The sequence below is a fragment of the Hemibagrus wyckioides genome, linkage group LG08 (genome assembly GCF_019097595.1).
Source record: "Hemibagrus wyckioides isolate EC202008001 linkage group LG08, SWU_Hwy_1.0, whole genome shotgun sequence".
Classification (NCBI taxonomy): Eukaryota; Metazoa; Chordata; class Actinopteri; order Siluriformes; family Bagridae; genus Hemibagrus; species Hemibagrus wyckioides.
In genome coordinates this window covers 20,221,274-20,247,367 of record NC_080717.1, presented here as the reverse complement: position 1 = coordinate 20,247,367, position 26,094 = coordinate 20,221,274, and the positions used below count along the sequence as shown (strand labels likewise).

Below are 26,094 nucleotides of genomic sequence, written 5' to 3'. Positions count from 1 at the left end.
TTCAACAAGTATGATTGAAATATTTAAAACATCTGTGTTTTGAGTAATTTATACAAATCCTCAAATGAAAACTAACTTTTGTCTTGCTAATTCCTTTGCCAGGTTAGGGAAGCCATTTCTGTCCTATGGGGATGCAGTGGAATATGGGATGGAGAATGTGTCTTGGTTAAGAAGGCATTCTGTATGGGGGAGGTGGGTGATTATGCATCTATTTTATATTTTAAGCAAGATATATGAAAATATTTAATGGTGGTAAATGTCCTCTAATATTCTATTTGTTTCTTGTGTGTAATAATAAAATGTAATATCAATTTCCCATATGGCCCAATTGTAGTGGATCAGTGAAGACATGTTTGGTGTCCAATGCATTGTTTTTACACTTGATCTACAAGAGTAAGGGGTGATAGACATCTGTCTCAGACTTACCTACATCGCCAAATCTTCAAACCCATGCAACAATACCTACTTAAAAACCTAAGTAGTTCAAGTTAATAGGAAAATAGGAAAAATATGGATAACTAGATTACATGTGCAGATTTAGGTTTAATGTGAATGTGTGTGGATTGTGAATCCACCTCAACCATGAAGATGAATAAATGATTGATTGTTTATTAAATGAATGTTTAAAGTAGAACTAAATGATCAGACACACAACTTCCAGCAGTTATGTTCTACTTATCATTTTGTATGAATGATAATAACAAGCAGAATATTCTAATAAATTTGCAATGGAATTTAGTCCTGTTGTGAATGGGTGCAAAAATAAAGACTGTTGAGACCAGAGCACACCTCTATTCACCTTTAATCACACATAGAAAACAGTTGATGACTTGATTTTAAATGGATTCATCTGAATGATGTATCTTACAATGTACTTTCACTCAGACGTGTGTATCAGGGCCTGGAGTGGTTGGTCAGGTGTGAAGAGAGAGACCATATTCATTAATATAGCAGCGTATTATTGTCATCAGGTCCTGTTCATGATTTGGAAATGGAGCCAATGACTTTTCTTAGAAAACTGGTGCAAACAAATATAGCTGAGAGAGTGGGTGAGATTAGATGTGATCGTTCGCAGGAGCTGGTTAAAAAAGTCAATCCAAAAATCAATTCAAAAGTATGCTGTGGATGCATGGTATTGTCAGGAATTTGATACTGATCTTAGAAAGGTTTAGCAGACATTTTACATTTAGAAAGACTTTTAGAAATGACTTTAAAATGCGAATCTTGGCTAAATTTGGCAAAGTACACAAACACATCTGACATTGTTTCTGGTTGCTACAGACATTTGGTGAATTTCTTCCTGATCATCACTCAGCTGGGCTTCTGCTGCGTCTACTTCGTATTCCTGAGCGAAAATGTCAAACAGGTGAGGGACTTTTCAAGTTTGCTTTCTACACCAAGGGTGTCCATTCTTATCTAAAGAGAGCCAGTATGTGTGTGCAGATTGTTATTCCAGTCACACAGGATCCAGATCTGATTCCACCTGTTCAATCAGTTGATCTTAGCTTTCAATAGGTGTGGCTCCTGCTTGGTTGGAATGAAAACCTGCAACCATACTGAAGATTGCGGATGTAGAGCCTCAGTAGCCATAGTCATGCTGATGTTGTGTTATTTTTTATTTGTTTATTTTTAATGCAGTAATATCCAAAAAGAACCCACAGGCTTGTGCAGTTGCGTTTAGATAACTAGTGCATATAACGTCTACAGTATAAATTTAACAGTGTAATAATGTACAATGGTATATTACATAATTTAATTAATTTAATAATTTTTCTTCCAATTAGATGAAGTGCATTTATCTCATTATTTGAGCATTATGAAGTATGCCCCCACATTAAGTTTATATTAAAGGCTATGTTGAGTTTCATGGTTGTTATTTTTGTTTTCTTACCACAAGATGGCGCCAGAGCTGTTTTGTTTACCTTCTAGTTTTTCTTAAAGGACAAGGCTAGTCAACAATCTACTTTTGATTTTTAACTTTTGAATATATTACTTTTATATGCACACAATCAGTGTATTTGTTTTAAATGCAAAAATTCACGAGTCCATATTTCGGTTAGGTAATCGAGGCAGCTAATGGGACCACGATGAACTGTGACACCAATCAGACAGCAGTTATTGTTCCCAGCTTTGATTCCCGCATCTACATGGTTATCTTCCTCCCCTTCATCATCGCACTGGTGTTCACTCGTAACCTTAAGTTCCTGGCCCCTTTCTCCTTCATAGCCAACATGGTCATGTGTTTCAGCTTGGTGCTCATCTACTACTACTGCCTAACGGTAAACACACACACACACACACAGACACACACAGACCTTTCAAGCTTATAATAGTGATGTAATATACACCAGCTATCATCACACTTTCAAAAGCTTTGAGATGCTTTTCCTGTGTGTTTTATAGTGAATATAAATCAATTCAATGTTTGTTCACTATAAAAGCCTATAATATGACATTGATATTTTTTTTATACTGCTTGAATTACTTACTTACAGCAGTAAACATTTTCTGAACTAATGATTTGATTATATTACAGTTTTTTGCTCGCTTTAATGGTCTTGTTTTTGGATTACAATAAATATATTTAATATTTATAAATGTAAAGAATTAATAATGGATCAGAATATGATGCTGTGTGAGCACAGGGATTGAATATTTTCCAAAAACAGGAAATGATCGATTTATTAATAAACAGCATTGTATTTTTTTACATGTTTACACTTAATTAATCAGACAAAAATATGTAGTTTACCTCAGAAAGCACAAAAAGTCATGAAGGCTTTGTGAACCTCTGTGTCACCATAATCAACAATTCTTCACTTTTCTTTGCTAGGTTACATGTTTCTATTAGTTTTTAATTAGCTTTAGATTATGTGGATGGAAGTTTCTGTGAATGAGCTGTTAATGAGCATTAATTAAACCTGTGATTCGAACTGCAGCTGCCTCTGTTATCAGAGGTGCTGTTAAAAAAACCAATCAACACCCTCTGAGCAATTAGATTCAACAATTCACCAGCTCTGTAGTATAATTAAGCAATCTCACAGTAGCAAGAGTGCGGTTATACTGACACAATATGGCCAAATGTTTTGTATATTATTGCTCCCCTAATGGATCATGATGTCACTAACACAACTGTAATAGAGCACTGGGGTGATGTATTTTTGTAGACTTGGATTTTCTCAGACTTAGACTTTATAAGTTTTGTACACTTTTTGCTCATGACACAACTTTTAGGAATTTTGAAGCCTTAATATAATCGTCAGAAGTGAAATGGGCTATAGACGAATTGCACCACAGTCACATGACGGTATGAGCACCACTAATTCTCTAAAATGCTTTCAATCTTTATTTGTCTGAAAAAAATCCACTCTTTTCGTGGACAAATCTAAATGAATGAAAAGTTTGAATAGTTTGCAAGAGCAGCGAGGTTTCTAGTTCACGTTAAATCTCCTCATCCGCCTCTGTAGTCCACACTTTAGCCACTTTTTAGCAATTGCCTTTTTCACGACACGCAAAATTTTTCAAAAATTACAAGTTGGGTATTACTGATGTATTTTGTCATAGAACAAAATGTGAAAATATCTTCAGCTTGTGATGACCACAGACCTTATTTCAAGCATTTATCCAAAAACCCATTCAAAAAAACTTCAGAACGATGGAACCTGAAGTGCAAAAATGTTAACTCGTGAATTTTAGGACCCATTCCTGCAGCGCTCTATAAGTAGGAAGTGGAATACTTTATATTTAGTATTACAAGACTGAGATGTTTCACTGTGTGTATCATTTCTGTTCACCATGTACAAACAGGGATGGGAAATGAGACACCCATGAAACATCTCAGTGTTTATATTAAACAAAAGCACTCATGGAAGGCCACTTGACCAATCAAATGAACTCAGATACAACTAACTGTTGTATAAATAAACATATTATTTGCATACTGAATATTAGCTACATCCAGCATTTATTTTATTGCATTTTCGAGCAATTTAGCATGTAAATAAAATGTCGCAATAACAGTAAAACTAGGGTCAGTGGTAGTAAAACATCTAGTAGCGAGTGTGTTCATGCCAATCCTCTCAGACGACTTCTGCTTCTTGATTGTTAGTGAAGCCGTTCTCTCTGAAGTAATCTGTATGATTTTTTTTTTCTGCCATGGTTGATTTCTTAGTGAACGACCAGAAGCAATTTTGCAGCACAGACATTTTCTGCCTTATTGAGATTCAAAGGCAGTAGACACCTCCTCGCTACAACATGCTGCAACACACCGCCGACCTTTTCTCCTTGTTCGGTATTCAGGTGGCTCAGATGTGAAGGTTTGACTCTTGCATGCGACAAAGCAAAGACCATAATTGCATAGACTTAGCCCAGGAGGTGAAAAAAGTGACCCTATTGTTCTTCAGCAGGCAAGGAGATTCCACGTTCTTCTGCATTCTGTTAGCCGATAAGCTCTAAATGGGGGGAATAAGCCTCACGGGTTTCACATTACATAATGTGAAAAAAGAAAGGAATGATTTCTGTCACAGTGTGTCCCGTTTTGTTGCCTTTCAGGCGTTGCAATGAAGGTTTGTTTTTCTCAGTGCTATCTTTCTGCCTGCTTGTGAAACTCTGCTTGGGGCTACAAGTGAGCTACTGTGAATCTAGCACTGATTTATTTGACAGAAGTCTCTATTTTCTTAAAAGTAAAAGTCTCTATTTAGAATCCACTCTTCTAATGTACTATTCATGTACTTTCCTGAATAGCTTTGTCAGTGTTTTTTATTTATTTATTTATTTATTTATTTATTTATTTATTTATTTATTTATTTTCCACAGCATATCCCACACCCTATTAACCTTCCTTTGGTTGGAAAAGCTGTTGACTACGCTTTATTCTTTGGAACTGCTATATTTGCATTTGAAGGAATTGGTGTGGTGAGTGTTGATTATTTTCTAGCTTTTAATCCATTATCGTGTTAGAGTTATTCCACCAAGAAACGTAGCATGTTTTGTTTTAAAGGTTAATAGTCTGACATGTAAACCCACAGGTCCTGCCATTAGAGAACAAAATGCAGAAACCACAGAACTTCAGCAAAGTGCTATACTCTGGAATGGGTATCGTCACCATGCTGTACATCTCCCTCGGGACCATCGGGTACATCTGTTTCGGCGAGCACGTAGAGGGCAGCATCACACTCAACTTACCCGACTGCTGGTGAGATTCATGCATACGTCGGCATTTTTTTCCCCAGTCTTCCATCTGCTCTCTCTCTAGACCTTCAGAGACTCGCAGTCGCAGTCACGTGTCCCATCGATGTTTCATTTCTCACATGCTGAAATGAAAAAGATTCAGTTGACTGCTGATGAAGTGTGATCTTTGTATTTTAATCTAGTGTACATTGTATTATGTTGTATGGCAAGGACAAGGAAAGCGCCGTCAGCTGAGTGAGTTTTCAGGTGTTGAAGGCAAACCCATTTAGACTGTTTGATCAATTCAATTTGCAGGAGTGCGCCAACTGCTGCTCTCTGTAATCGAGTTCGACAGCGTAGGCAGGAGGCTGCTCTCAGGGTCTCTCCAGCCAGGTTGCCAGCAAGAGGCTTGAGCGGGTCGCTGAGAATGGAGCTGGTCAGAATAGCTATTGCAAAACCTCAGCATGTGGCTCAGGATACTGTCGCACCTCTTAATTGGATCTATGTGCTGCTCTTAACAGGCAATGATGAAGATGTTTTTTCCACGAACAGATTTGCACTCGTCTCCATCGCTGAACAGCTGATAACTTCAACATGATCGACTCCATGTTAAAACTTTAATGAATTTGGATGGAGTTTCTCATTTCTCTACGTTTCATGAAATCATATACTTTATACTTCATCTAGTCTGAAATATTTTTGAATATTTTTATTAGCCTGCTTTCTATCCTCTCTGCCTGCATTTTTTTTAAACCACTACATCCACTGTTTTTTCCACTGCACTGATTAATCGACAGCTCCCAACAGTGTTGACTAATGAATAGATCAGTATGTGCAATAGAAGGCATGTGCCATATGCTACCAGGTTTTGGTTGGTGGCACTTTTGCTTTGTGATTTACTGAACCCAATTTTCTGGATCTGTTGTTTTGTGTGTGTGTGCTTCTGTAGGATGTACCAGACCGTGAAGTTGCTGTACTCGTTTGGGATCTTCATTACATATGCTCTACAGTTCTACGTGCCAGCTGAAATCCTGATTCCCCCGGCAGTGGCGCAGGTCAGACCCAGGTTGGCGCTGCTCGTGGACCTCAGCATCCGTGTGGGCCTTGTCCTCCTAACATGTAAGTTGAAATACAAAGAACACATATCAAAAGGTTTAGCACATTCCCACCTCATAAAACCCCATAACTATGATATGGGGTCAGGCATCGATCAGCCATAACATTATATGCACTGAAAGGTGAAGTGAATAACACTGATTATCTCCTCATCATGGCACCTATTAGTGGCTGGGATATATTAGGCAGCATTTTGTCCTCAAAGTTGATGTGTTAGAAACAGAAAAAATGGGCAAGCGTAAGGATTTGAGCGAGTCTGACAAGGGCCAAATTGTGATGGCTAGATGACTGGATCAGAGCATCTCCAAAAGTGCAGCTGTTGTGGGGTGTTCCTGGTCTGCAGTGGTCAGTATCTATCAAAAGTGTCCTTTAAGTCCTGTAAGTATCCTTTTAGTCTTCGAGGTGGTTTCGAGGTGGGGCCTTGCCACTTACAAGGCTTAAAGGATCTGCTGCTAACATCTTGGTGCCAGATAACACAGCACACCTTCAGGGATCTAATGGAGTCCATGCCTCGAGGGGTCAGAGCTGTTTTGGCAGCAAAAGTGTGGACCAACACGATATTAGGCAGGTGGTCATAATGTTATGCCTGGTCAGTTTACATGTAAAATCTATATATTTATATTTTTAAGCTTTTTATGGTATTCAGTGGGGTTGAGGTCAGGGCTCAGTGCAGGACACATGAGGTCATCCACGCCATCTTGACAAATCATGTCTTCATGGCGCTCAGTTTGTGTATGGTGTGCTGCTTAAAAGGATGTGTTATGCTGGAACCAGTTTGGATCCATTAGTTGCAGTGAAGGTAAAAGTGTAACGTTACAGAAACACTCTATACAGCTGTGAGCTTCCGACCTTGTGGCATCAGTTGTGGGAAAAAAACTACATGAAGGTGTGATGCTCAGGTGTCCACAAATCTTTAACCATATCTTGTATTAAATCTCACTAATCCACAAATCTACTTTAATATTGCATCACTTCACTCCTAATTAAACCATGCGTATATTACACCTTGAAGTCATTAGATCTCACACATTCCATGCCACTGTACAGATCCTGCACACATCTTCTGCGAACTTGATAGTTGTGCTATTTTCATTTCTGGGATAAAATTAAACCTGTCTGTTAATGTATGCTGAATGAGTTAGAAATTTTCAGTGGATCATCATACTTTACAAGTCCATTATAGCCACATCTTTCTGTAAAACCCCATGTTCATTTCAAAGACAGTTGTATGAACAGCTTTCAGATAGATGGCATGGTGGGACAGCAGGTAGTGCTGCCACCTCACAGCTCTGAGGTCATGAGTTTGATTCTAAGAACTGTGTCCAAGTGCAGTTTTGCATGTAGTCCTTTTTTTCTAGGTTCTCTGGTTTCCTCCCAGCTCCCAAAGATATACTGGTCGGTGGATTGGCTACTCCAAATTGGTCTTAGATGTGTGTCTGTATGTATGTGTGTGTGTGTGCATGGTGTCCTGTAATGGATCAGAGCTCCAGTCAGGCTGTATTTCTGCCACAGTGCAATGAGAAAGCTTTGGATCCCCCAAGATCTTGACCAAGATAAAGTGGCTACTGAAGATAAAAGAATAAATTAACTCTTATTTTCTCTTATCTCTTCTCTTATTTACTCTTCTATTTTGCCTTGTTATCGTGGATTTGTGTAGATCCCGATCTGTAAGCTTGTTGTGGGTGTGAGAGCCCTGATTATAAACCCGTGTCCTGAATCTTAAACATATAGAATGTAAATTGGTTAGGAGTAAAAAACTGCATCAGGCCAAAATCACATTCTAAACCTTTTTTTGTTGTGGAGGTTTAACCTTCAGAAATATTGTATCAAAGCATGGGTCATCTGCAACCTTTAGAGGATTATCCTGTGGTTCAGCTTTAGCTACCATGCATTTTTTGTGTCCAGGGGTAAAGCTTTATACCTAATATAAGGGTAGTTTTTGAATGAAGGACAACTGAAATTCAGTGTCCTCTGTGTTGTGTGATGTTTATCTGATGGATTGTGAGGTGTGTGTGTGTGTTCTTTCCCAGCATGGTGCCGTCAGCTGCAGTTTGCACTAGACTGTGTGAGTTGTTGTGTCTGAGGTGAAAAGAATCACATTCAATTCTGCTGAAAACACAAGAAATTTCAGTGTAATGGCAGTGATTAGCGTGCCACGTGTGCTTTGAAACTGTGTGACAGTTGTTCTCTACCCACATGAGACTGTTTCTATTTTTAAGAGCTCCAAAGTGTGACTTTTTAATGTTATTGGAGTTTCTTAATGCCAGTCATTCGTGAATTCTTCACGTGAGCTCTGGACCAGGCTGTATCATGTCATAGCAGCTCACATGGACCATATCATTAGTAGAAGACAATATTTTGCCTCCAGTTACCAGAATTGTATATGTTTGTACGCTGTTTGTTTTTTGCTGTTCCATGCTCAATTTAGTAGAAGTTACAGAATAAGCCTTTCGGAACCTGTATATGAGAAGGGAAAATGAAAATCCATCACAAATGGGCAAATGATTTTCACCTCAGAAGCTTGTGCATCTCTGATTTATAACATTGTTAACGTATTCAAACTTGGAGTATACAGACCAAAAATATAAACATGGTCATTGTGTTTTAAAAATGAGTTTTTGTGAACGAACGGCTAAAATGTAGGGTGGGGAGGCACGGACTGTGAGTCAGTTTCCTGAATCGTAATCATATGGACCTTTAAATTGTTTTGAATTCTGTTGCTTTGTATAGAGTTTAAGTTAGAAACTTCTAGCGATAATCTGTCTAATCAAACCTTGGAGCTACTGCCGATTTTAAATTAGATCACCAATAGCAATTGCAAACTCAGGGAGCCACACATTTGCGATCCATTTAAATGTAAATGGAACAGAGAGCGAGGTGAAGACCAGAACACACTAAATGTGCTCCGAAATAGCAACAGCACCAGATGTGGAATGCAGTGCTGCTGTTTGTATCTCTAACTGTTTAGTGGTCCAGACATTTGTATCTGTATTAACACCTGAAGTGGGCATGGCCTAAAAAGTTTTTTTTTTTATTACAAAACCTACCACTATGCCTTGTAGAAATACTGAAAAACACTAGAAAGCAAATTATATAGGTATAATTGCTGTCAACATTGTGTGAATTTTCCTTACTCTGTTCTCTTCACCTCATCAGTCGAGTTCATAATTGGTTAAATTTCAAATTACAGGTTCATGGATCTGTTTTCATGGAGTTATTATTTTTGTTTTTACCCGTCTGCGATATTTTCTAATTAGTTTAGTAGTTCTCAAAACTGGTAGCCTGACTAAACCCACCAACTCAGACCAAATACTGAGGATTGCTTTATATCTGACTTTGTCATATCTGAACCTCATATCTGTCCTAACCCCAACCTCATAGCTTTCTCACACTTTAAGGTTAGGTAAAAGTACAAACCTACTACTTCTGTGACTTGTTATCCACAGAATACAGAGTAGTTTAGTCTCAACCATATTCCCTATGACTCCCTATGTCAAGCCTTTTAATAGTGCATCTCTATTTAGTAAGTGTATTTGTATCTGGCACACGTAAGCTTACTGTGAACCACTAGGGGGCAGTATGCACTGGTTGCTAAGCCAAGTGACTCAAGTGAAGGGTTATATAACCACAGATGAGATAGATTGATTATTGATTAAGATTCTGTTAACTCTCACTTTGGTTAGAGTTTGGATTGGGCTGGGTTGGCCTGGATTTTAATGCTGGAATTAATCATTATCAACATGGATGGATTCTCCCACCACCATTATTATTGATTTCACTATTATCTTGTTGATTGTAATGAATAAATTGCCATGATGCCCAGGTATACTTTGCAATTGTGAATTCCAAATAAAACGCAATCACGGTTCACTGAGCGATCGTGAAAGGGGACATTATCAAGACCAAAAGGCTTCACTGGACACTGTAAGAACATGTTCTGTGTAACAAAAGTGAAAATCTGCTGTATAATCTGTTAAAGCAACACTCCGACATCCTTTAAAATCTTCTGATAAATACTTGGCTTCTCTTTGGTGCATTATTTTGCAGTTTCTTAGACTTAGATTTACTTCTAAGTAATCATTTATTCGGTTGATGATTATCTCTTATGAAATACAGTGGTATTTATTCGTGCAAATAAGCAGCGTTTCTTTGAACTGACAAGTATGACAAATGCAACCCCAAATAATTAGCTATTACAAAATACAGAGCACTTTGCAACTAGTAGGGCCATAGGTTTATTTCAAGGATCTTTTTTAAAGGGATCATGACGTGTTTATTTTGCACACCTGAACCTTACATTTTTGACTGGACAAGCATACAGTCCACTCTGGGACAGATGTGTTAAGCAGCTTTCTTCTGCTTTTTGTGCAGTTAGGATGCAATCTGTGTGAAAAAGAAAATCATGCTGTGTATGAAAGTGATGTACAGATGCAAATGCACAATTTAGCATAACACACAAAGTGCACTTATCTCCTTTATACATATGTAATGAGAGAGGATCGCAGATAAAGATGGAAGACAGCATTAGGGGTGGAGAAATGGGAAGAGTTGCTGAATATATCTTCTGTTTCATGTTATAGTGTGAGCAGTTTGTCGCAGGAAGTTTGCCTGTCACTGGAAACTTTGAAGAAGTTAGGATACTTTTTCAGATTTTGACAATGTTTAACAAAACAAAACCATTTGACCTAGGTAAATGAGCTAACTACTGAGTTCAGTTTGGCTACTTTTCTTAAGCCGATCTGGAAACCCTCATAGCACATCTGTCAGGAACAGCTCTTTCTGGCAGCTCTGGTTGACCATTCCCACTTTTTCCAAAGTTTCATTTATACAATTTGTGTTTAATACAGAGCACATGTAGTAGGCAGTCCCAGACTCTGTTTACTCTATGAACTAGTGCATTAGTTAACAGAATATTTTTTTTCAGACACACTAAGAGCACATTTTGTATCCGTGTGCTGCACCTCCTTGTATATCTACCTTTGTGTTCCTTAGTTGTTGTTTTTTTTATTATTTTCATATTGACCAAGCAATTTATCCGCCAATACTGAACCATAGAGGAGTTACATGAGTGACATCTCATGTTTCTTTGATAAAATAATAGTGTGCATGTATCCAAGGACAAGATGAGATATCAGTGGTCGATATTTGTTAGTCTGGACTCACGATTTGGTGCTTCGCTTCTAAATGGCTCCATAACGCATGTCCAACCCACTTATTCAACAGGATATGAGGACTGTTTTATTTGATATAAGCCTGCTGGCTTGGTTGAAATGTTTCATTTTGAAAATCCTTTTCCTCTGAAATAATTGTTGTACACTGAGTTCACAATGTTTGATATTCAGCCACAGAAAAATATGGAGGAAAAGACAGACCTGAATATAACACAGTAAGATTATATGAACTATGTATGTACTGCAGTATGTGTACTGCAACCCTATAAATGAAGGGTTAAACTGAACATATACAACAATCATAAATGAAACAAAAAATTATAGTTGAATGTACTTGATTCATAAGCGTACATCGGTTCCAGGTAACTGAATTGAGTGACATTAACACATTGAGTTTTTGTTCTTCCAAAATGATTTGAGGGTGTATTTCAAAGCCCTGAATAAAATCAAACATCTGAATAGAATCAAACCCATGACACTGATGATTTGTGACGACCACATTACTGCTGTGCTATTCTACCACGCATCTTTTAATGCCTAATTTTTATTACTACAGTTATATTTCCAATCAGCTCCAACAATCCTCATGAGATTTCAGTGTAACTGGTTTATGTTAATACTACACGAATAGATCACACTCATGCTACATCATTCAATCTTGTAATTAAGAGACTTGTTTAAATTATGGTTGGTATTAGCAATAACATCAAACTATATGTTGTATTTGTTTATAAATCGGACTGACCACATATTCCTTTGTTTCAGTGTGTGGTATCATTTTATGAGCGAGTATCTGTTTTCAGTACCCACAAAATAAATACAGTGCATATGTAATGTAATAAATGCAAAATTGTTAACAATAAGGTTAAATAGGTGGAGAGACATGATTCGCTGTGGTGATAGGTGGAGAGACATGATTCGCTGTGGCGATAGGTGGAGAGAGATGATTCGCTATGGCGATAGGTGGAGAGAGATGATTCGCTGTGGCGACCCCTGAAGGGAAAAGCCGAAAGAAGAAGAAGAAGTTAACAATAAGGTTAAAAAAAAGATCTATTTTCATTGCAAGTGGTCCTTTTGTAAAGATTGTATAAGATATTACAGACCATGTGTGTTTACAGTATCCTGGTGCAAAAAAGAGACCACAGCAAATCCATTAGCTAAAACAGCATTACCACCTTCATGCATGATTGTTAATACAGTTATACAAACTACCCTTTCCAACAAACCATGCTTAATGTCCTCTGGCATTACTCATTCTCCTCTATTTAATATGGTTACTTTCCTGGGCAGTTACTCAAAACTATTATTAAACAAGCCTGGTTGGAGTATTTTGGTACATTCACATTCAAATTCATTATTGGCAATAACCAAAACAAACTAGTGACCGCAAGTCGTAATATTATACAAGGAATTAATTCAGGAATGTGTTTTTTCTCATGCATCATCACTTACTGTGTGATCTATGTCCTGGTTTACTGAGCCAAAACAGCAGAAAACATACTTAGAGACCGCACTCGATACAACACCAATTTTCTGCCTTTCAAAAACTTTTCCTATTCATTAAACTAACTTTTAATATCTTTTATACCCTCAGGAATGGTTTGTCATTAAAAACCTTCTAAACTGAATAAAAGAAAAAAAAATATCGCTCATCATATGTGTGAATATTCACAGTGTAATAAAAGCACTGCAAGTTTATCAGGCTCAGCAAAGTCTGAAACCAACATCAAACACCAAAGACTCTCCGCTGCATTAATCATTGCAGAGGGCCGCTTTGAGCTGCCTTTTTTTCCCTTCTCGGAAGATGAGAAGGAGGAGGGAAAGTGTGCTGGCATGTACTACAGAATCCTCAGATCTGCTGAAAAAAGCCACAGGGCTTCATCTGGCATGTGGAGCTGGGGCTCTGTTCACACCTCAAATGGTCACAAGTGTAAAGTAAAGGCAAATCAGTGCCTGGGATGTGCTGATACTGTGCAAAGCAATAAGAAACGTAAGGGGGAGAAAAAAATCTCTATGCAGACCTGGATATACGATCGGCGCATTCAGGGCTTAGCGGTATGGTTGCCAGGTAACTAACAGATTTCACTGCAACTAAAAATGCAATGCAATGTCATTGTCACTTCATATTTATTCATATGTATATTTCACACTATTGCATACACTGTAAATTCATCTATATATAGTTTCTGTATATTTCTTATTCCACACATTCATATATATCTGTAAATTTACAATTATTCTGTACATTAATTTATATATTCTATGCACAATATCCATCCTTGCTCACTTTATACTGTATATTCATATATATATATATAAAATATATTTGTAAATGCAATTTATATATAGCTTTTATTTATATATTTCTGTATATATTGCACTTCTGGTTAGATGCTAACTGCATTTCGTTGCCTTGTAACTATGTGCAATGACAATAAAGTTGAATCTACTCTAATCTAATCTAATCTGATAAGTGCATGTTTATTGCCTGTAGATGGAACTGTTACTTAAAGCAAAAAAAAAAATGCAGTTTTAGCAATAATGACAAGAAAATGCACACCAGAAAAGAAAATTGTGCAATAATCAGTTTTAATCCTACAAAGCTCACTCTTACAACACCCAGTGCACACTGTATGATACTCAACCACAAAAAAATAGGAAGGAAAGTCTAAAAAAAAAAAAAAAATCTATTATGATCATAATAATTGATCAGTTGTCTTTTATTTATACCAAAACTGTGAAGCATATACATCACTGTGTAAATGTGCAGAATTACATATGACACTGATACTGAGGTAGAACAAACTGCAAATAAGCAATACAGAAAAGTTGATTTTTCAGTTAGATTATTCACTGAAATAAACATAGGCATCAAGAAAATTCTTTGAGTAAGGGTAAACAAGTTGGTTTGGTGGAAATCTATTTGAGCAGTGGAAAGCTTTTTCGCTTTCCTGTTGTGTATTGATGCCACACTCATTGGAATTAATACCAGCTACCTGTGGATAATGAGGAATGATTGTTAACAGTAAGTTTTGTTATTCCATTCATTTCATACTACATACAGCTGAGAATAATGATTTAAACCACAGAGAAGTACTTTATTCTTCAGGTGCATGGATGTAGGGAAGCCGGTTATCGGAATATGAAAGTGTGACATGATGAGCATTTCACAGACAAACATAACAATAAAACCAACCAGCAATGTAGTTGAAATTGGTGCTTGTTATCTGGAATAATATTAATAATAATAATAATAATAATAATAATATATAATAATAATTATAATTTTAAAAAACCAAACCAAAAATGTTGAATTGAATGCAAAATGGTTTATTAAGCAGTATTATATGAACTACACATGCTCTCAAGATAAAGTAAACATTCGAACAAATTACTAAACATATACTGATGTCATCAATACCCACAATCAGAAATTATTGTATTGCTTATTTGCAGTTTGTTCTACCTCATTATCAGTGTCGTATGTAATTCTGCACATTTACACAGTGATGTATATGCTTCACAGTTTTGGTATTAAAAAAAGACACCTGATCGATTATTATGATCATAATAGACTGATTTTTAGACCCGGTGTTATGTAATTGCTTCTTCATGGCGCTCTAAGGTTTATATGTCAAATGCACGAGTTTTCATTTCTTAGCTGCAATAAAGTGGAAGCTCCTTCATGTTCCAACTGTCACCATCGTTGCAGCTCAACTAAACATTTGTCACTTGAGTAAAATGTCATTCCTCTGAGGGTCTATTTGACCATGCTGTTTTTTCAATACATACATTTACATAAATCTACAGAGACCCCCCCTGTGGCTACCAGTAATTGTGTGCAGAGCAGACATCCCTTTATTTACTGCTCTTTTGTGTTAGTTAAGCCATAGTTAAGTTAAGGCCATAACTAATGAACGTTTCCGAGGTTTTTCTGCTGTTTCTCTGGTCTGCAGTGAGCCTCTAAACTGTAATTGGTTTATCAGCATGAAGCACGGATGTTTATTATCACAGATGAATGAAAGAGGATAAATCTTTATCCTATATACCCCAGAGCTTGTGAAAATGTACAGCAGGAGAGGGGCCAAAGTCAGAGTTTATCATTTTTGATGTCATTTCAGTGCTCAGAAGTTGAGCCAGTTTAAGATGAAGACTAGAGCCATGGTTTGTTTCTCCAGTTGCCAATGACATCTGACCTCTGATCGCACTAGCTCTTTGCTGACTCTACAGACTGGAGCAGTGTATATTCTCATGCATTCTCATTACACTCTGTGTTCCTTAATGCACTTTATAAACCAGAATCTACTTTAATCAACACTTTGCTGGTCCCAAAAACACCAAGCAGTTGTTTGCTGCTTCTCTTAAGCGCTTAATCAAAGTTGTAAAAGTTAAAATGACTTGTCTTGAAAGTAAAATACCTATTTTTGGGCAAAAACAATGCAAATGATCTCTGTAGGACAGCAATGATATTTGTGTCAGTGCATTGAGACACACAGTGATCTGTCTTTTAGGGCGTAAATGGAGGTTCCTTTGATCAGCAGATGTGATTAGTAGATTTTCGAACCATATATGCAAAGGACAACAAAGGTTTTGTTTGGACAGTTCCTGGCTTGCAGTTGTGCAGACACCCAGAAATTGAATCAGATTTTGAACAGCGTGTGCCTCATATCACATGCTTTGTAGTCAATGAAACCCTGTGTGTTGGGTAAACAGTAGTTGAGGGGGAAAAATAAAAATATTGATGAGATTAGGACAACACAGTAAACAATGATGCTTACACAGTAAACACATGCTTAAAATGAATTAAAAAAAAACCCTTCATATAATTTGCTCCCCTGTGTTTTCTTTCTTGTCTCTGTTTTCTCGCCAAGGAGTTACACGGTGACATTTTTAATCATTGTTGTGAAAGCGCGAGACAAGATGTTATTTAAACCAGTTGTGCCTTGCTGTACAAATCATTGTGTGTGATCTGTTATTATAGAAATGAAGTTTTAGAACGAACAAGTATATTTTGTGTTTTTTTAATGAAGTGGTAGCTCAGTGGTTATAGTGTTGGGCTCCTGATTGGAAGGGAAGGTTGTAAGTTCAAATCCCAGGACCACCAAGTTGCCACATTAATCCTCAATTGCTCAATTGTATAAAGTGAGATAAATCTTTAAAATGTAAATTTCTTAGAGCTATGCTGACCTGTCAGATTCATGCATTCAGCAGTGCTATGGTACGAAATACTTCTTAATGAATTCTTTGTATAATCTTTATTAAGTCTGCATCTGCCATTTTTTGTCTTATTTTTGTCTCATTGCCTTTATTCTGACGTTCTGCCGTATATACTGTATGTATTGCTTAGGAAGGTAAATTATTTTATAGTGCTTTTTGAAACTTTTGTCATGGAATAATGGCTTTTGACTAATATTTCGTTTGAGCTGTTGCTGACAAAATTAACACTATTTTTATTGTAGCACAGTGCACTTTCCCTGCCTGCAGAAGAGGTCTTGTCTCACATAAATCTGTGTGCATGTGTATTCTGTTGATGGAAAGTGGAGGGGACGTTGCCCGTGCCCCCCTCTTGTCAGGTACCTTGTCCTGGATTATACAGTTACCACTGACAGAACAAGTGACAGCTGAGCACCTGCAACACGGTGTGTCTTCTGCCCTGGAGCTGCTTGAATGACCTCCTGTAGATTTTTCCTTCGGCACAACTGAGTGCCATTCAGCCATGTGTGGAACTAAAGCAGGCGAGGGAAATTAGAGAGAATGCCAGAGAACATTGCTGAAATCTTCCATCAGATCACACAGTAGGCACAAGATGCATACCTGTGTGTTGGGTATTGAGATGGTTTTTATATCCTGTTGGGGACCAAATGTATTAGGAATGTCTAATTCCTAAAATATTAGGAATATCTGAAAGTTTTAACAATGGGGGGACATTAGGATAACCATTAAAAAAACCCCACAAAATTTCCATTTGGTTTCAGGGGTTAGGTTTCAGACCTAGGCCTAGGTGTAGGTACGACATGAATGAGCTTAATTAATAGTAATGTCAATGGAAGACAAGTGTGTGTGCAATGACTTATGCCTGGAGCAAGATGTAACAGACAAAGAACTAATAAAGCAAGGGAAAATTTGTCTGGCAGTGGAATTTTAATAGAAAGCAGAGAATGATAGCTTTTATTTCCATTCCAATTTGATGAACTGTCTCTGTGGAATGATTTCAAATGTACATGTGGGCAATTTTTTATTTCATTTACTAAAGTCCATTTTTTCTGTGTGTGTGTGTGTGTACTGTAAATAGATTTCAGAGCTGAATGTGCTGTGTGAATCTCATTCAAAACTGTAATACATTTTTCAAGTCAGCTTATTAAAACTTCAGCTATAAAGTGTACTGATAATTAATAACTTAAATTCTAAAGGTTAGGTAAAAATAGTGAGAGACCAGTTGGAGGATATCAAGGGAACTTAAATTGAGTGATGAAAGGAGTACAAAACACACTAGCTGTGTCCGAAACACTTTCCACATTCACTGTTCACTATGTACTGTACCATCTAGTGTATAAATATTAGAAGGGTAGTATTGTCTCTTATGGAGCACTGATGTTTTTATACTAACGAACTGGAAGTATAAGCCATTTACCTAGTCACTGGCAAATTGCATCAAACACACTTAATGTGATGCCACTAGCTTTGGTAGAATGCAGTGAAATTTTAAAATGTTGAAAATTTCTCATCCAGTGTCAGTGCCTGCAACCCCGTTTCTCTCCTCCACGAAGGTGGGACCGTTGAGTGCATGAAGTGACCAACGTTCCAGACGTTTTTCTGTTGAATATGTGTACTTGAAGTGCTTGTTTCTTTTTCTTGTTAGAATCTTCACACTATACTACAAATGGTATAGAATAGTACAAGTATGTGATTTGAGCCAAGCCTACTAAAGGTACTTGTATTTTAGCCTCATTATTCACTGAAATAAACATAGGCATCAAGAAAATTCTTTGAGTTAGGGTAAACAAGTTGGTTTGGTGGAAATCTATTTGAGCAGTGAAAAGCTTTTTTTGCTTTCCTTGGAGTATTGATGCCACACTCATCGGAATTAATACCAGCTACCTGTGGATAATGAAGAATGATTGTTAACAGTAAGTGTTGTTATTCCATTCTTTTCATACTACATACAGCTGAGAATAATGATTTAAACCACAGAGTACTTTATTCTTACTCAGGTGCATGGATGTAGGGAAGCCGGTTATCGGAATATGAAAGTGTGACATGATGAGCGTTTCACAGACAAACATAACAATAAAACCAACCAGGAATGTAGTTGAAATTGGTGCTTGTTATCTGGAATAATAATAATAATAATAATAAAAATAATAATAATAATAATAATAATACAATAATAATAATAATAATTTTTAAAAACCAAACCAAAAATGTTATGAAATAGTTAAAAATTTAAACTATTCAAAATAAATGAGATTACAGGAAGGCAAAGGAAATGACAAAGGAAAGAATTACATTAAATTACATAGAAATTACACATGCATCAGTTATTAATTTTAGAATTTGATTAATGCGGGTATTTCACAAGCATGTATCTATTATAGTATAACTCCTTGTCTAAATTCAGTATTTCTAAAACTGCTTTAACTCTATTTATACATGAATTTCAAGTGTTTTCTGTTATAAACAATTTGCTTTTTGCTGTTTATGCATCCTCTCGTTATGTTGTAACATACTCATTAGCGCTCATCTGCTTGGCTAATAGTAGGAAATTAATGGCTCCATCATGCCATGATTCCTGAACATTAACATCTGTTTTCACAGCTCATAGAGGTTAGGGTCATGGCTACAGAGAGAATTGTTATGGCTGGAGCTGAGGCAGTTGATTTGAATGCAGGTGAGGGGGTTGGTATGGCTGACGATGATAGCATTGGTGTGAATATACCTAGAGGGTTAGAGGGTTGGTGTGTAGCTGGCAATAGAACTGTGTAGCTGGTGTGAATGGAGAGGAGTGTGTTGGTGTGTAGCTGGTGTGAATGGAGATGAATGTGTTGGTGTGTAGCTGGTGTGAATAGTGATGAGAGTGTTGGTGTGTGGCTGGTGTGAATGAAGATGAGAGTGTTGGGGTGTAGGGGGCGTGAATGGAGATGAGAGTGTTGATGTGTAGTTGGTGTGAATGGAGATGAGAGTGTTGGTGTGAATGAAGATGAGAGTGTTGGTGCGTAGTTGGTGTGAATGAAGATGAGTGTGTTGGTGTGTCGTTGGTGTGAATGGAGATTAGAGTGGTGGTGTGTAGCTATGTGGGTTGGTGTGTTTTTTTCTAGGTTTGTGAGGGGTAGTGTTGCTGGAGCTGAAGCAGTTGGTATGGATATTAACTCTCATCTACACTGGTCTGTAGATAAGAGTTAATATATCCACAGCTCATTATTGTTGCTGGATGTGGAGTGGAGTAGAGTGTTGGAAGATCAGACGTTCAGTAGAGCAGAATGGAATGCTGCATATGAACTGTAGGTCAGACAACCATATTTCCACTGTATAGCCATTTTTGACTTTACCTTCTGAAAAGTTAATAAGAGACAGGAAACCTGCCCAACTATCTCAAGACTGAATGTTTAAAGATGACCCCATGTCTAGGATTTTCTTCCATCTCCAGCTAAAGTGCTTATGGGAAATTTCTCCTGCTGCCTGTATTTTTAAAGCACACCAGTTCTTTTACCACTTTGTAAGTGCATTGGAGTACTGAGAGTTGAAAGAATTGAGTTTTTTTTTTAATATAGACAGCAAGCCTTTGGAGGCCTTCTTAGAGAAATTGGAGAGTGGAACACCAGTTGGACTTAGTGTTTTTGATTTCTGTTTTGTTTTGGATGTTAAGAGGATTATTGTTTTTTTCAGCTGTGAGTTTCTTTCATTCCCTTTCTTATACGTTTCTTTTCTTGGTTTTTATCTGAAAGGATTTTCAACAGCATCACTGAGATCAAAAGGACTCCCTGACAGTATATTTTGTTTCATATATTTTTATTATTCCTTTTATGGGTTTTTATGTTATTAAGAATCTATTTTGTTGAAGAAAGATTATATTTCCTCTATTAGTCAGTCAGTCAGTCACTGTAGTGGTTTAAGCTGGAGCATTTCAGCCTCGCCGGTTTGATAGACTATTTAGGTTTAAAAAAATTATTTGGTTTTGCCGAGTGCAGAGTTCTAGCTGAAACAGAAAAAACTGTGTTTTTATTAAATTGTTGTGCTCTATTGTACCCTTCAGTAAATCACCCATATTAAATTCTGGTCACTCATAGGCATGGTCAGTTCAGCTGTGTATGAAAATCTTCTGCCCAGACATTTAGCTAGGTCAGTATGACATGCTACACCAAGTTGAACAAGTCTATTACGTTTAATGATGGGTTTCAGTTTAATTCAGTTTAAGTCTCAGTTTATTAAGTTCTCATATGTTACCATTAATGCCAGTGAAAAAGTATTTTCCAACATTAGCCACAGAGACTGATGTTCTGCCTAGACAAGCACATCAAAATCTTTTATATTTAGTATAAAGGTAGCCATTAATTACCAGCTTTGTCATGTTTCAGTATGAAAGGGTTCTCAGTATGTAATTTATTCAACAATGCTGTCTCTCTCCAGCCTTCTGCTTTCTCCTTAACAAAATCGTGAAACTGGGAAATACAATGGACATAAAAGGTCTATAGAGCTTGGTTAAAATGATGAGCATGAGATTTAATATAATTGGTTCATTCTGAACACAGCTGCATCCCAAATTCTAATATGGTGTGCACACTTATGCAGCTGGGTTATTGTAAGGGTTTTTTTCCCCCGTTTTACTTTTTCTGTTTTTTTTTTTTTGTTTTTTTTTTCCTGCTTTCACTAATTTCGCATTGATGGTTAAAAACCTCTGACATATTTTAAAGGGTGTTTTTTTCTTTACATCACAAAAACCTGACATTTTAACAGGGATATGTAAACTTTTTATTTCTGTAGTAGATTAATTCTCTATTTCCACATATACATTATATTATGCCAGCCTAACTAGTACAACATAATCAAACCAAATCTTGTGAAATGATGTTAAATTACTTACACTAAGAGTGTTTCCATTTAATGAAGGCAGTGTTTCTCTATCTTTTTTTTTTGTCAGGTTTGCAATTATATTCTAATTATAAATTGTGTTTGTGGTCTTAAAGCGGAGGTGCAAAAGATGCATGATGATGAGTCACATATGGGGTAAAACTCCTTACACAAAACTCATTTATCTACTAGTTGTTTTCTGTCTGGTTGTCTATCACATGCGGTCACAGTATTCTCTCTGGTTCTTCCTTGGCATTATATTGTATAATTCCTTGCCAACATTTCCCAGTCTCAGTAGCACATGCAGGTTATATATATACCTACAGGTAAGCATTGTGCAATGCATTGAAAAAAATGGAAACGTGCATCCGATTTAATGGCACTATAAAGGCAATCATGGCTATTATTATGGGCAAACATACTCACACTCATATACATAGGGGGTCTAGAAACTATCTACAATGCTGAATAGTAAGTTGGAGGAGTTCCAGCCAAGAATTTATTATATTTGTTTTGCTAATACAATTTCTTATGCTTCTGTTAACAGTAAGCTAATTAGTTCATGCCAGGATCTTCATACATTTGATTGATTGAGCCTGATTTATGTTGGTAGTATTCCAGTAAACGTGCATGATCTAGAAAGACAAGTTCCTTGTGTTCCTAATCAGTGACTGGGAAGAAATTCATTGCCATAGACGTGTTATCTTTCATCTTCTGAATAGTTGTTGAGAAGTTGATTGGCCCTTAATCATGGTTACATTCAGGATGATCTCATGGCAAAGTGACATACAGACGAAACTTAATGGATGTTGATAAAATCTCAGTGAAGCTGTAATTGCTATCAGAGATTTAGTGTGACAGAAATGGGCTGAGACATTGATAGACCTTTTTTCAACTTGGCTTCTGCTCCTGGTGAGATTTGATTTACGAATTATTTCATTTAAGCGCTTTATGGTCATTGTAAATATGATTTGCAGCCATGGTTTTGAGGAAGCATGTTCTCTATATTCAAAGACCATTTACATGGGAATCATTTGAAGCTACATATAATAATCTATCATTTGATGCGGATGGAGCAAATCAACTTTGAAGCTTTTTATTTATTGTGAAGATGTTTGCTTATATGCTTATGTCCAGCTGTGTTGTTCTGCTTCATTCTAACATGCAACTGTATTTTTTTTTTACCATGCAGCAGGGTGGTGTGGTAGCTGTATGGCTGTTCTTCCCCAAACTCTTACCACAATGTTGTCTAGAATGTCTTTATAATCTGTAGCATTATAATTTGCCTTCACCTTAGCCAAAAGACACAAACGTGCACGCTTGTACAAGCATGGATTAATAAGGATGGTGTGGAAGATCTCACGTAGCCTAAACAGAGCCCTGACTTCAACCCCACTGAACACCTTTGGGATGAACTGGAACACAGACTGCATGCCAGGCATCCTTACCCAGCATCAGCACCTGACTTCACTACTGCTCTTGTGGCTGAATGATATTTAATACCTAATGCTCACAACCACATTTCTAAATCTGCGAAAGGAAAGCCTTTTTTAGAACGGAAGAGGCTATTATAGCAGCAAAGGGGGAACCACCTCCATATTAATGCCCATGGATGTCCATAAAGTGTATATGAGTGTGATGGTCAGGTCTTTTGCCCAATTGTTATAAGAGTAATACTTTTAAGTGCTCTCACAAGAACTGCTTTTCAATCACCTTGTTATTCAATTACTTCACGACCGTGGCCCTGTGACTCGAGAGCTTTCAAAGTGTCAGGAACTTAAATTAGAGTAGTCTTTTTCTGCTTTCAATTTTCCGTGCTCTACATCTGACCAGTCCTTAAAAGATGAGATTGGTATGGGCAGGAGTTTCAACACAATTTGACCTCCTTGACCCAGGAAGTGCTTTTTTAGTGCATCTCTTCTGCCTCCCAGTGAGCTATGGGGTTTGCATTTGTTGCAAGTTGTGCCTTTTTTCATTTCTGTGATGCTACACATGGTGTGTGTCTTATTGTAACATGACCATCAATGTGTCATTGCTGTACAGCATGTTCATTGACCCATATCCTATAAACAAACTGCTGCAGGAACTGTTGGATGCTTTGCGCTGTAGGTCTTGTCCTTACTTCATCGATTGTGAATATACAATAGATGGACTGACGAACATCTGACAGCTTTATCTGTCTGAATAAATCAAAGCCTGAGAAGACTGGCAAAACAAAGATAGACAGATATCACTTGAATATTTCTACATGACTTTAAGCACACAGTAAAAATGGCCCAGGAAACTGTTAAACAGTTACTGTAATTAATAATTAAAGCATTGCTTGTAATGTTTGTTCATAGTAATGATGCATTCAATCTTATTTTTACTCCTTTTATCCTATTATTAAATGGTATGTTAAACTATATTTTCACATATCACAGAGGTGTATATTAGTATCTGCTACAATTCTTTATACTGTAAAGGACCCAATAAATATTAATTCTGCAGCTGGTAGTATTACCATGCAAAATAAAAGTTCAGACAATGTACAAAGTGCTGAAACATGAACTCCTCTGTCAGCACTTTGTACATTTTCCTCACTTTTATTTTATTTTTTGTACCTTCATAAATATTAAATAAACCTGTCCTCCCTTGCACAAAGTTTCAAGGCATCAAAGATGATAAGTGTGTATTAGTAAGCTTAAATGATGTGTAGTGGCCTCTATATACATTACAGTGAATGAGTCATTGCTGTAAAAAAGATAATGTATTAGAAAGAGATCATTAATGTAAGTAAACCAGTTGTTTGAATGATAAATTGCACCACTATCAAAGCTGCTGTTACAGAAATTTAATCAATAGCTTCTGACCAATCAGATTGGTTTTGTGGTGTAATCTTGTACACATTAACAGTTGTTTTATGTCATATCAGGAGTCATTCTTTGAGAAGTACTAGGGCATATATTGTATTATTTATATTGTGTGTGGGTGGGGGTGTGTGTTAATATGCAAATATCCACTTAAGTAAATAGCCACTTAATTGCTTGCTTTTTCATGAAAAAAAACTTGATTGAATTTTATTGATTTTGATGTACCCTCTCTTTCAGTTTGTCTCTGTCTAAGGAATGAAAATGTGCTGACATACACACACACACACACACACACACACTGTTAACATGATACTACAAGGTTAGCCAATGTTGTGAAACAGATCAACTGAATCCAGCCAATCAAACAGAGTCTCTTTAATGAACTCTCTCTAGCTGCAGAAGGGTCTGTAGTCAGGGTGTTGTGTAGTTGTAGCACTGTGAAAGTGAAGCAGATCACAGAGAGCTGATACAATTCACACAAGTAGATAGTACGATTCACAAGTAGATATGGTAAAAGAAAGGTCAATTTCGTGAAGTAAAACAAGCCATTGCGAGCAGTGTGCAAGCTGATCAATGATGCAAAACGTATCAGTTTTTGATAATTCAGCCACTGAAAATACATACGATTAGGAGCCTTTGTTAGGAAAAGACATTATTATAATTCCTCACCAAAGCTGCAGGAACCCTACAGATTTGCATCCCTTTTTGCTCAAGTCATTTCCTCCAAACACTTGAAGCTTAATTGAGAACCATTATTCACTGGTTTTATTTCATGGCCTTGGGCATCCTTCCATCTTCTGGACCACTTATCCTACACAGGAAATGCATTCGCACAATCGCTCGCACACACACACACACACACACACACTGCAGACAATTTAGAGATTGTGTCTAATTCTGCATATCTTTGGACTGGGGGAGGAAGCCAGTGTACCCGGAGGAAATCACTGAAGCATAGGAAGGATAAACAAGTCCACATGTAACTCCACACACACAGGGTGGAAGCACGAACTGGAGCCCCAACCCTGTTGTGTTGTAAAGCACACTTATTAATCACTAAGCCACCGTGCCCCCAGATATAATTAAATAATTAAATTCATTTTCACATTGAGTTCTTTTTTTTACTGCCTTTAAACTCTGTTTTGTACCTTAACTTGTCCAGAGGGGGATTAGGTTTTCTGGATAAGTTTTCAGTGTGTCTGATACCCTGGTTCAGCAGAGTACTTTCTGAGCCCAAGTGCTTATACACTGATCAGGCATAACATTATGGCCACTGACAGGTGAAGTGAATAACACTGATTATCTCCTCATCATGGCACCTGTTAGTGGGTGGGATATATTAGACAGTAAGTGAACATTTTGTCCTCAAAGTTGATGTGTTAGAAGCAGGAAAAATGGACAAGTGTAAGGATTTGAGCGAGTTTGACAAGGGCCAAATTGTGTTGGCTAGACGACTGGATCAGAGCATCTCCAAAATTGCAGCTCTTGTGGGGTGTTCCCGGTCTGCAGTGGCCAGTGTCTATCAAAAGTGATCCAAGGAATCCTTTCTTGCATAGTGGTGAACCGGCAACAGGGACATGGGCAGCCAAGGCTCACTGATGCACCTGGGGAGCGAAGGCTAGCCCATTTGGTCAGATCTAACTGTTGGTCAAATTGCTGAAGAAGTTAATGCTGGTTCTGATAGAAAGGTGTCAGGATACACAGTGCATGATGGGTCAGGG

General features: G+C 37.2%; 1 protein-coding gene across 1 annotated transcript in view; it reads left to right on the top strand.

Moving 5' to 3' along the window:
- slc36a1 (solute carrier family 36 member 1) overlaps positions 1–26,094 on the top strand; it is a 34,804-nt gene that overhangs the window by 5,128 nt on the left and 3,582 nt on the right. Inside the window, exons 6-11 of the mRNA XM_058397755.1 lie at positions 103–192; positions 1,282–1,366; positions 2,061–2,279; positions 4,816–4,914; positions 5,028–5,194; positions 6,119–6,288. Coding sequence (XP_058253738.1) covers positions 103–192; positions 1,282–1,366; positions 2,061–2,279; positions 4,816–4,914; positions 5,028–5,194; positions 6,119–6,288 — 830 coding nt within the window. The remainder of the gene's footprint in view (positions 1–102; positions 193–1,281; positions 1,367–2,060; positions 2,280–4,815; positions 4,915–5,027; positions 5,195–6,118; positions 6,289–26,094) is intronic.